This window comes from Coloeus monedula (assembly GCF_965178545.1).
Source record: "Coloeus monedula genome assembly, chromosome: 4".
Taxonomy (NCBI): Eukaryota; Metazoa; Chordata; class Aves; order Passeriformes; family Corvidae; genus Coloeus; species Coloeus monedula.
The window spans coordinates 46,622,312-46,634,922 of record NC_138784.1 but is presented as its reverse complement, the minus strand read 5'-3'; the positions used below and the strand labels follow the sequence as shown (position 1 = coordinate 46,634,922).

Genomic DNA, 12,611 nt, shown 5'->3' with positions numbered 1-12,611 from the left:
GGCAAAAATAGAAAGGTTAGAGGTAAAAACAAAGCTGGCCGTACACACAGACGTGAAAAAAACCTCAGAGGATTAACGTCTTAGATCAGCTGCGAGTGGTCTGTCTGCATGCGTGTATCTAGCTAATAACACTAATGTGACAGAGGATAGGAAGAACATATCAAATGTTTTACAGCAGTGTCTGAATGGTTTTAGACAGAAATTACAGTTGAGATAGGAGTCTAAAGTCAACATTTCCCCCACTAGCCTCTGGCTGTGGTTGCACAGCATGAGGCTGCTTGCGTCTAGCCTTATTAAATGGAATTTTCACATTACCTCTTGACTTCAGGAGGGATGCTGAGGACTGGCTTCTGCGTGAGATCCTTTTCTTGGGAAATGAATAGTCTGTTCCAGACTATACAAAAATAAAATACATACAAAAATAAAACTGCTCCAGAATCAGCAGCTGGTTTGGAGTATTGGGATATATTCTAACTGTTGTGTGTGGGATTGCCCAAAAATCTTTTTTGATGGTGAAACAGTCTTGTTCAATTTCTGGAAAAGGGGAAAATAAAAAATCTGTACTTCTTTCAGCATGAGAAGGCCCCTGACATTCATGTGCAGTGTACAGCTGTTCAGCTTCAGCAGGGAGGGGAGACTGTTTCTAAGCAGAGCTTTGTAAAGGCTGGGGTTCAGAGCATGGTCCTATCATGCAGGTCCAAACTGCCACAAGTGGAGATTATTCTAGAGTCAATGTTTCCCTTCTGGTGAGTGCTCTAGCCAGGAGGATACAATCCTCTTCAACAGACATGCTTTCTCAGAAAACAGGAATGAATTTTCATCCCCAAATACTGGTTGTAGTCTACAATTCCTATAAAAACATTTCACATTTTGCGTTACAACCTGGCAAGGACACTAGTCTAGTTAGTCTTGTCTAACTGCATACCTCCAGTTTTTCTTTCAGAGGATCTTTGTTGCACCAAATTGCTGTATTGTAACACATTTCCAAATACACCAAATCAGATTCCAAACTCTCCAAATATTATGTGTAGCATGTAGGAATGTCAGTGCTGTGAAAGCCAGTTATTAACCAGGTCTTTTTTTTAGGTAGAACATGGTTGAACGACACAACCTATTTTCCCACAAGACTTTCTTCATTGTTAACTTTGTTGAAGACTGGATAAAATCCTTTTCAGTTTGCTGAAATGGTTGACTAGCCTTCCAGTCTTGAGAGCTGATCTTACTGCATCCTTCCATTTCAAGTTTTGTCTTTGAATAAATCATTTTCCACCCAAGAAGGGCTAAGTGGGGTCAGGTATATGCCAGTATTCTTGGCCACACAAATTTCACTGAAGTAGAGCCAACCCTAAAGCAGCAGTGATACTAATGCTACAGAAATTGGCTAAGAGACAAATTAAATGGCTTCCTAGTGTAGGGCTCCATTTTCCCTTGACATTTTTCACCTGGAATGAAGCTTGAAATATTTTTAAATAAAACTAATATCTATAGCTTCATAGGATATTTATTATGATCCTTTGCAAAACTACAAACTTGAATTTGTTTATGCTCAAAATCAAAGGTCATGATTGACTTTTAATTTACCTAGCTTATTTCCTATATAAGTTTGTATATGACTTAAAGTTTGCTAATGATTATGCTAAAATTAAGTTGCAATAGATAATCATTTAATATACATAGATTATACACATATAAAGTTATAATGTTAAACTTTGGTTTAACATTGAGAGACAACATTGAGAGACTTTGTTCAATGTATTAAGTCTCTGTATAACCATAATGAACACAATGACACCTTTCTGCTCCAAAACATCATGGATCTAGAAGGATTGTTTGCTTGGTTTATTTGGCTGTCATGCCTGCTAGTACAGCAGTGAAGTACATGTCTTGGAGAGGGATAGATGGCAGAGGACGCTGCATTCTTGAAAGAGGTAAATACTTTCTGTAAGTACCCAGGACAGCACTAACTCAGTCATTTTGTGTCTAAGGAGATTAATGCAGCCCTTGGCTACAGGGATTACTGAGTAGGAGCAGAAAGATGTCATTGTGCTCATATATAGTTATAATGAGACTGTTACTCATACACAGCCTTTGGTTCTGGTGACAACAGTATTCCAAAGGAAAAGTCATAGAGCTCATCAAGCACGACAGTGATGCAAAGGATGGAAAACTTGTCTAGAAATGAGAAATTTAAGTAGTTTGGAGAAAATCCACTATAGAACAGCAGCTGTTCTCAGTCGGGCTGCCATTTAGACATTCGGGTTGCCGTTCATCTTCGTTAGATGGGGTGATGGACCTAAGTGGTTTGTATAGCCCACACAGACCCAACAATCCCAGCAGCAGAGCTCAGAGCTTTGTTTCTGCCTGCCTAATTTTGACTAGAAGCTGAATGAGGGAGTTTCAAGTTCCTGGTTTTTATGAAACAGGAACAGTGTATCTTTCTTAGATCAGGCAAGCACTTAAATTCTTAATGTAAAAGGGGTGGAGCATTTTTTAATTTTTATTGTAATTTGTGTTTAGCCTATTTTTCCTAAGGAAATGAGAATTATGTGGGGTTTTTTTCTGTGTGTGGGCTCGTTTCACTCTGTCAAACACTCAGCATCAAATAACTTTTGAACCCGCAACCATTTTCAAAACATTTTCAGACAGTGAGAATATGAAAAATAACAATATTATCATTGTGTCCTAAGAAAAGGTGGTAAGGTAAAGAAGAATCATCTAAGTTAGTGCCCAACTGAGGAAAAAGCAAGAAGTAAGCCATTATATTCTACTTGACAGCAGCTATTGATCAGTGAATCCTATGTCTTTCTGTTGAAAGATAGACATGATGGGGAAACTAGAAACATGAAATACATGGCAAACATCCACAGGAAACATCAAGTTACATTGTATTGGTTGTTATATTATTTCATACTTTAGCATCACTTTCAGTCTCTTGGTGTTGATTTAAGAAACTTAAATATTATAAAATGTGGTGATGATATTCTGAAAAGATACTTTTCTTTACATGTCATTTATCATATTGACAAAATCCCAGGGAGAAATCACAGAACGATTTTGACTTGGAAGGGACCCTAAGGATCATTCGGTTCCAGCCCTTCTGACATAAGCAGGGAATACCTTCCACTACACTATTTTGCTCAAAGTCCCATCCAACTTGACTTTGATAGGGGAGCTATTCAGGAATTACAGGATGGTTGTCAAGGTCTTTTCAGTTCAGTTTTGTTTCTGGACAGTGACAATAACACAGGAAAATGAATGTTCTTGTTCATTTTCAATCTCTTTAATCTAAACTGAAAAGAACGATTAAACATAATTGCTGAATACAAGAAATTAGTCTCCTTACCCTCCTGAAGAATTCTGGTTATACAATTTGAGCACACATACTTTCAGGAACTGGAATCCGTTAATTCTTTGCAAGTCACTAGCCTAAGTAATTTGATAGATCCTCTGATACATTTTCTTTTTCACTTGAAGCATACTTAAATATGATTCTAGCAGAGTCCAAGATCATTCATCACCACCAGGAACATTCCTCCATGTATGTATTTTCACTTAATGCTGACATGTAGATTTTCCAGGTTCTTGGCTGGTGGCAGTCATCACTGCAGAGGTGAGATCTTAACATATGTCCAACTAGAATGTGAGACATGCTTTGACTATGAAAATAGTATAATTTGTTTTGTGTATTCATAGACACAGATTATAAGAAAAGCTAAGCTGATTAGACTCTGAAGTCTACAACCAGCCCTTGCTATTTCTCAAGGGTGTGATATCTCTAAATCAGTTTGTCTGATTGCCTGTACCTGAACATACCTGCACACCATGGTTGGTATATCCAACAACATAAGTATATACTCTTAAAATTCACATAATTACCGACCTCAAAAACCTCAGTCACTTCAGTAATTTCTGGAATATGTGGTTCTATCAAATATGGCCTTTTCATGGAAAGTTTCCATATGAATATTTTTAAAGCCCTAGAATCAATGCTTTTTAGGTTTATTGATCTAGAACACATCTAGTGATCACACCTAGTGATCTAATCAACAGGTCACTTACAAACTGTAATGTCAATTGAATAGATATACTGCTGTGTTTGTGTTACAAAATTATTTTGTGTTCAGACCTAACTGTGAAATACTAAGGGATATTCAGCATAAATCTGACTGTGGTGGAAATTTATTTACAACTTTGCTTTACAGGTTAATAAAAAAGAACTTTTTTTCTCTGAGTATCTTTTAAGTATGATGGCATTTGTACTGCTTCTAAAATGGATGTATCAGATGACAGAACTTTATTTTTCCAAACAGGGAAATGGTTTAACTATGGAATTATCTTCCTTGTTTTAATCTTGGATCTGAATATGTGGAAGAACCAAATATTTTACAAACCTCATGAATATGGTCAGTATATCGGCCCTGGACAGAAGATCTACACAGTGAAGGACTCAGAGAGCTTGAAAGACCTTAATAGAACTAAGTTATCTTGGGAGTGGAGATCCAATAACACTAACCCATTGACAAACAGGACCTATGCGGAAGGGGACATGTTCCTGCACAGCAGATTCACTGGCTCTAGCCTTGATGTGAAATGCCTGGCTTTTATTCCAAGTTTGCTGGCTTTTGCTTTGTTTGGTTTTTTCATCTGGTTCTTTGGACGATTTCAGAAAACTGACCAAGGCATGGAGAATTTAGACAAATCATACACAAGAATGAAACGAAAGTCACCATCAGATATGGGAATGACACGAGAAAATACACAGGTGTTAGAAGAACCATTGAATTTTCAAGAACCCCATCTGGTATCCATAAAATCAGACTTAAGTGAAATAGTTTTTAATTCTTCTCTCCTAACTTCTGAAAACTTGAATGCACAACTGAATGAACAAGACAGTCCTTTACAGCCAGTACCAGAGCCCTCTGTCCCTAAGAGTAATCCTGTGACATAGAGGCACAGGAAAATCAGTTTAAATAAGCAGTTACTCTAAGATTTCAGTTTTACCTTTTGTAAGTTAAGATTTACATAGTGTTTAGAATAAGAAACTCAACCTATACCAAGAGGTGCTCAGCATGCTTTTTCTAGGAATTTTGTTTTTTATTTGTATTATAGTACGTGCCTATTGTATATCTAACATTCCTTTATAGATTGCTTCCCAAAAATTGCACAAGCTATTTATTAATACATTACCTTAACTGTATAATAGTGTATTAGATTATTACTTGCAGGTATAAAATTCTGCCGTGGTGGTGCCTTGAGACATTAAACTGTTTTTTAACTCAACACTAGATGTATAGCACAGTTTTTCTCATCTGTTTTGCAAAGTTTTTTGTATATGGTTGTTTCAAGTATCACTTGATGTCTTGACAGAGGAGGTAAATATAGTTATTCCTAAAGAAGGCTTTCTGTTAGGGCATCACAACTTGACTTTGTTATTCACTCATCTGTGAAGTCAGAGATTTTGAAGACCAGACTGCAGAGAAGCATGTTGATTACCTTTTAATTTTTCTGGCTAGCTGCCAAACACAAATACAGATTTATTATGCAGTAAACAGCAGAGGCATAATCCAGCATGGGTCACTAGTTGTGAAAATATGAGTTTCTCCATCAGTAATAGCAATTATGTGATAATGCCTAATTATGTTTTTCTTAATTAAAGATAAACTGCTCCTTGATTAAAAGTTTTGCCCTTCACCTTTTAGAAACAGAGGTGAAAATACATGGTTGAAGCAACTCTCTCCATCATCACACCAACCCTATGCAACATCAAAGAGCCAATGGAGTGATTACAGTAAAGGACACAAAGCCCATTAAATCCAGTATTTTTGCAATCGAGTGCAGATATGGTCTGGGTATATGTGAAACGTACATAAGAACACACTGCATGTAGTCTAATTTCCCAAAATACTGAAGAAATGTTTAAGGCTTTTAATTAAAATAAATTAATAGTTGAATTTTATTGCTCTTTTTTTTTTCCTTTTATTTTCCTTCATTTGTTATCCATGAGTATTCATAACCTGGAATCAGAAATAGGGAGAAACTGGGGTTTTGCTTTTTTGAAGGGGACTTCGTAATGTGAATTTCTCTGTTGTATGATCAAACTATGTGCACTAGAGAAACTGCATATCTAAAACATCAGAAGGACTGATTTGCCTCTAATTTAGTTCTATAAAATTGTTGTTACAAGTTACCAAATAATAAGTCACTTTTAAGACTGAATTATTTCCCTGTCACTTTCTGGTGGTGTTGTATTTTGTCTTTGTGACTTTTTTATCTCTGTTGGTTTTGATCTATCTGCTTTTAAGTTTTCAGAATACTGAATTTAGCATGCATAATAGAACCATGCATTTATTAACTGTCGCTTGAGAGCCAATTTTAATAACCATCATTCAACAATTGTTTATTATGAGGCAGGAACACATTCTGTTAGTTTTGCAATTTTTAAAACATTTTACCCATGCATTGCCCAATTGAAATTCACAAATATTTCTGACACTAAAAAAGACAGACAGCATCACAGTGATGTCAAAATCAAATAGTTTGTTTATGAAATATTTAATATTTTATCAGGAAAAAATTCACTTTATAATCATACTAATTTTTTATCCATTAAAAATTATGACTAAACCCAAATCTACTCACTTTTGCCTACTGCAGCCTATAAATCTGTTTAATTGACTTACTATATAATCAAAGACAAGCCATTAATAAGTAATGATAAAACAGTGTGAGATCCTGCTTGTACTATATAAGAGGTGATATACTGATGTTTGATATTCAAACAGCATTTAATTTCTTAAGTAGTTACAGAAATAGCTGTTTAATTTTGCAAATACATGCTTCTCTGTATGTTTTGAACACTGTAAAACCAAGTACTGAAAATCTCTCGTTAACGCATTTCTCTATTTGTGCAGACTAGTAGTTAAATACATTAATATGTAGGCAGAAAAATGAAAGAATTACTTGAGCCTTACAGCCTGCATGATTACTTGACTCTGAAACTGTTATTAAGCAACTGATTTCACAGCTAAAATAATTCCTTGACCTCATATTGAGTTAATGCTTTTAAGGTCATTATAAGCCGCCATGAAAGAGAGAAAAGCATCAAGTGATCCTAGATTTTGCATGAGTATTTACATTAATGGTCAAGCATAGAGACTGCTTATATCATGAATTCATAAGAAGCTTAAAGATTCAGTGTAACCACTCACCATGGTCAACTCATCTAGTTAATTAATGGAGAAAGGACTTCTCAGTCATATAGGAGTCTCATTTGTAATCACAGACATAGATGGAAGAAGAGAGGAGTATTTCCATTCTCCATTCCCAGTGTTAAGTTTGAGAAGCCTGAGTTAGGTTGCCAGGCTTGCCCTAAGCACCTTCTGAAAGAGGCAGAGACTTGGGAGCTGAACACCCTAAAGATTCAGTGCCTAACTCTGCATTACTGAGTAGTGCAACCCAGCAGGAAGAGGTTTGTGGAGTGAAACAGTTGGTGCTGAGGACCCAGTGCCCACAGGTTGTGTATTTCAGGGTTTTACATCTGTTTAGCTCTTGTTTGGTCCTAATAGAGCGATTGAACAATAGTGGCCAGGGTACATGCAGAGACCACATGATCTGAGTTAGAGGAGACCACAACTGCATTCCTGAGCTGTGCTGCTAATGCAGAGTCATTCACAGTCTTCTTCCCAAAATGGAAATATTCCTCTCCAAGCACATTCAGTGTTGTCAACTGTTGTTCACTTTGAATATTCTGAAATGCTTCGCTAAAAAACAGTCTGAACGGCTTTCTAGTCTAGTACCCACAACTGGGACCTTAATATGGAAATCTGACCTTTTCCTGAAAGCCCAAATACTGGACAAAATTTTTAGGCTTTTATTTCTTTTCCTGAGGAAGTTGAAAAATCCACAGGAGAGGAGAAATGAGGAAGTGTCAGTTTTTTCACAAACTACACATCTCATTTCTGCCCTCTATAATGAATCCTCTAGCAGCTGCCATCACTACAGGGCTGGCCTGTTTCTGCTTTGTCAAAGATCAGATTTGGTACAATACCTCTTTTTTTTTACCATAGATACATTGCACAGTGATGGATGATAGAAACCACCTAATATAGTGTATATATAGAAGACACATCTCTAGGATAAGCACATAAGATTTATGACCCCACAGGTGCCCATAAATTGCCTTAGCAGTCTCAACAATTATCTTTACTGAGATGGAAATGACATGAAGCAAATAGAAGGTAAGAATTTTTGTAGAAAGTACCTTAAATAAAATATTCATGCTCATGGAAGTGTATGGATATCTTCAAAAACCACATGTATAAAATGTATTATGTGTATATATATGTTAGGAGCCTAGGGATTACTTGATTTTTTGGGGAAAACTGCTGAGTTTCTCAAGGCAATTTACTACTGTCCTTTTTATGCTACATTGCTCCATCAGTTACTTATTCCAGGTTGTTTCATCTCCTCTGCCTCTACTTATTTTGCGGAGAAAATACAAGACCAAAGGAAGAGCATTTAATTGCACTATCTGCTTCCCCAGATTATTTCTTTGTCTAATTTACGCAGAAACTAATTTTTTTTTCTGTTTTAAAAGATTTCTTTCTTTTCCAGCTAGTATTATCATACTTTGGGCTACTGGACTGTATTACAGTATGTGTTAAATTATTGCTTTTTCTGCATTGAATAGCATCCATCATGACAACCACCTGGAAACAAAGAGCAGACACCTCACAAAGACTGGGAAGGCAGCAATTCAGTTCCTTAGTAGACTGGCAAGCTCATTTTCCCACAAGTGAACAGGCTATGACTCACTAGTAAAAGATATAACAGATTTTTAATATACTGGCCCTAATTTTAACAACCTTCTAGAAGGGCCTCAGTGGGAGAGAACTTTTTATCTCAGACTATAAATGTGAAGTAGTTACGTCCTGCAAGCAGAGGGTTTCAACTTTTTAGGTTGCATTTAAAATAACCAGCTTGAACTTTGAGCAGATTGCAAGAACCATAAAATTTAGACCACACTGTGAGTAAGAATATGAAGGTGATTCACTTCGTGCTTCCTGGCACAGGATGGAGAAAGCACACTTTTGTCAGATGTTTGCATGGCCCTGTGCTTGGGATTATGGATAGTGACATGCAAAGATTCACACTGCATTTGTTAACAAACAGTTGCAGTCCCTTTATCAACAGAGGTGCCGCTGCCAGCACCAGACAGACCAGCTCTTCTGACATACAGTCTCTGTCCTGTCCATCCATTCTAACTTGCAAATGACAAAGGAGTTGTTCCTTTCCCTGTGTCCTATGGGGAGCCCGGGCTCCCTGAGTGTGCTGTGGCATGTTATTGCAATGCCTAATATACAACTCCAAGAAGGACAACAAAGGATAGGCAAAAGGGGGGAGTCTGGTCTGTCCATTTTACAGCCTTGAGGTGAATGTCACTTACGGGACCATTTCAGAAGCAAATCAATATAAATAGAAGTCCTGTTTCATAGGAACACAAAGGGACAAATGTACAGACAGGAAATCACTAGAAATCTTTTCCATTCCCCTCAGATATTCAAACAGAAGCAGCAAGTCCCTGTTCCCAAATACTCACAAACTTTTCCCAGCCTCCAGATGACTTCTGGGTGAGTAGCTCTTCTGGGTAACTAGGTTTTTAACACCATCGTAATTCCATCCTAACAATTCCTCTGCATGGGGGATGTCAACAGTTTTTCACTGTTTGGGGGAAGGGAGTAGTTTTCTGAAAAGGGAGTAGGGAAGAAATTAGAAGGGAGAAGCTCCATGAGGCTGGTACTCTCCACAGCAAATTTCTTTTTGGAGAGAGGAAAAGCATGAATCCAGCTGCTTTGCAAAGAGGAGTGAAGTAGCAAAATCAAATCCTTTCAAAAGTGTGTCTTTTATCAGCAGCACAGTCACAGAGATACTTGTAATCTCATGTTTTTCCTTTAATATGTAGCAATTGGGGTGTGCAGTAGAGCAGCTTATCTGATTCCTGCAGATTATAGACCCAGTTCTCATGCTGCTTGTGACATCTGGAACACTTATCTTCATATCTAATTCCTTCTTCTGTTCCTTTTTCTCTTTGTTTTTCCCCCCAAAAGTCCATTTCATGTTTCTGTTTTTATTTCCAATAAACTTTTATTGTTAGTGACCTAAACCACAAGTTACCCTCCAAAGGCCCATAATTGCTGTTATTGATTCGGTACCATCTGTATAACTCTCCCTCCCTTTCAATAGGGATAAATGTCGATGGTGACTGCTCTGAGACACTGCATGTCTTGCTGACCTTTCCTTTGAGAGCTTTGAGGGCATGTAAGGGCAGTTGATGTGCTGGTGGTCTTTTGGTCAACAGAACACATACTCAGACATGGTTAGAGTTTCAGTATTTAAGTGTTCACAGAATCATTTGTTGAAAGCAGGGATAGCTTGAGCCAACAGCAGCTAGAGTTAATATATTCCAGAACTACAGTGGCTCCAGCTGCTCCAGATGTTTGAGGACTTTTGCGAGGTTCATTCCCTGTTGTCTGTGGCAGCATTGCTCAGGATGCACATTTGGCTTAACTTTAGTGTCATCCCATGACTGCACAAACCTGATCCCACAAGTAGAGATAATTTCCAGTAATCATTGTTTCCATATTTCCATGGTTACTGGAGAAATTTCTATTTTTGCTTCATGAAGCTATAAAAAAACCAGAATGTCTTCCAAAATCTTTGCAAGGTTAAAGTTAAATTATGAGTAGATAATATAGCCATTTTTGCTTCATCTGTGACACCTCTTTAGTGCCTTTTCACCCCTTCTGTCACTTTTGACCTGCTGATCCACAGCAAAGCTACTCCTCAAAAATAATCCCAAAGGGGTCAGCAATCAAACTCTTTCTGTGGGGTCCTGGAGAGACTTCAGACATCATTCATTCAAATTAAAAAAAAAAAATAAAAAAAGATTCCAAGGTATAAGAGTTTGTTATTTATATAGAAAACTGTTAAAGCAGATGCAGCAGAAGTTGGCAGTAACCTCCTGCTCTGTTTTAATAGCAAGCCTGCCTACAAGGGCCACTATAATTATTTGTTGAACCTGTCAGCTACAGGTAGGCTTAGTGTGTAGTATTTAATGAAACCTCCATGGAAATGTGTGTTGTTGCACTTAAAAAAATGAGTGGGTTTTTTTCAGATTTCAAGCCCAGGTGATACCTCTCTAACCTAAGAGAGAACAGTGACAGGTCCTTAGTTAGCAACCAGTCTGTGCCAACAGCTCCTTGAAAGTCATGTAGGACCATTCAAAGATAGAAGCTCAGATCCACGTGAGCCATATAGTTCTCTTAGGGCACTGCTCCTAAACCGTGTAGCCCTGTTTCTCTGAGGAGTGTCACAAAGACACTGGTCAGGCTAGACTTCAAAGGTGTCTGCTTCATTTGGATAGATTTTAGTGCTTTTCAAAGTGCACACGGAGGAATAAATACAGATAGCTCAAATGTCCCTCCTGGTGTTTTAAAGACTCCAACTTTACATCACAGAAATATCCACCAACTTTTTGGAGAAGTGAACCAAGCAGTTTACAAGACATTTCCTAGAGATCTCTCTGCCCCATTTTCTGTGGTCACGAGAAAAATGTATATTACTAAAACTACCCACTCACTGTATTGCACTTGTAATGACACCACTGTTACATGTAAGTCTCTCAGACAAATATAACTACAGAGATTGGAAAAGAACTGCTTGAAGACTTTGCAATGCAAAAGAAATGCAAAAGTAGAGAGGAAAATTAAAAGGCTAAGACATGAAATCATTTGCTCCATGTCATACATGTCAGGTATACCCCTGCTTGCCTATTTTATTAGGACATTAGTCTTTTTAGTTTGTTGCTGTCAAATGTTTTCTTTGCTACATATGGTTCACATACACATGGACATGGCATGGAACAGCCCAGGAACAGGATTAGGGATATTTCACCCTTGCATAAATTTCAGATGGAGAAATTAAAGTTTTGAAATCAGAAAGCAGTTTTGCTAGCATCAGATCCCCATTGTGTCATGCCATGAAACTGCCTCAGGGTAACCACCACTGGAAGTGGAAATACCTCACTCCTTCCTCAACTGCCTTTTGGGATTTCCTCCAGAAGAAACGAGTCTGGTTTCACATACTGTGATCTGGAAAACAGACTTCAACAGTGCTTCAAGTAACAGCAAGTAACATGCAAAGAAGTTACAAAGCCATTCTTTTATCCCCTCAAATGGAGACATTTGCAAAAATGAAGTAGTTAAATTCCTTTTCATAGTAATAGCAAGGACTGCCAGTGTTTTTGTGATGGAAACTTCAAAATTTATCCTGGATTGTTTTTTTCCTTCAACTCTATCAAGTGTCACTGAGAAGCAATGCTGGTAGTTGAAAAGACAAGCAGCAGAAAGTATTCTGCTAATCTGTTCCTGTCATGTACACCATGAATGCATTAATTTTTGCTTGAATGATGAAACAGAGAAACCCGTAAAATAACAATCTGTTTGTAATGGGATTCTGCACCTAGAATCCTGATACACAGTCTCATGTGAGATGTGAAAGTCTGCCGGTATCAGAGTAATAAATACTGGTTTTAGGGACAAGATGAGGGGAAA

The 12,611-nt window shown here is 37.5% G+C and overlaps 1 protein-coding gene across 7 annotated transcripts in view; it reads left to right on the top strand.

The window, feature by feature from the left end:
• The window catches only part of TMEM117 (transmembrane protein 117), a 203,175-nt gene that overhangs the window by 188,188 nt on the left and 2,376 nt on the right, over positions 1 to 12,611 (top strand). For 5 of the 7 annotated variants that reach the window (XM_082279632.1, XM_082279631.1, XM_082279633.1 and 2 more), the window contains one exon: positions 4,311 to 6,050. The exons of 1 other annotated variant lie outside the window; for it this stretch is intronic. In XM_082279632.1, the coding sequence (XP_082135758.1) occupies positions 4,311 to 4,948 (638 nt within the window). In that variant the 3' untranslated portion in view covers positions 4,949 to 6,050. Of the gene's footprint in view, positions 1 to 4,310; positions 6,051 to 9,555; positions 9,630 to 12,611 lie in introns of those variants that run through there. One more of the 7 variants, XM_082279636.1, reaches the window with a different exon arrangement.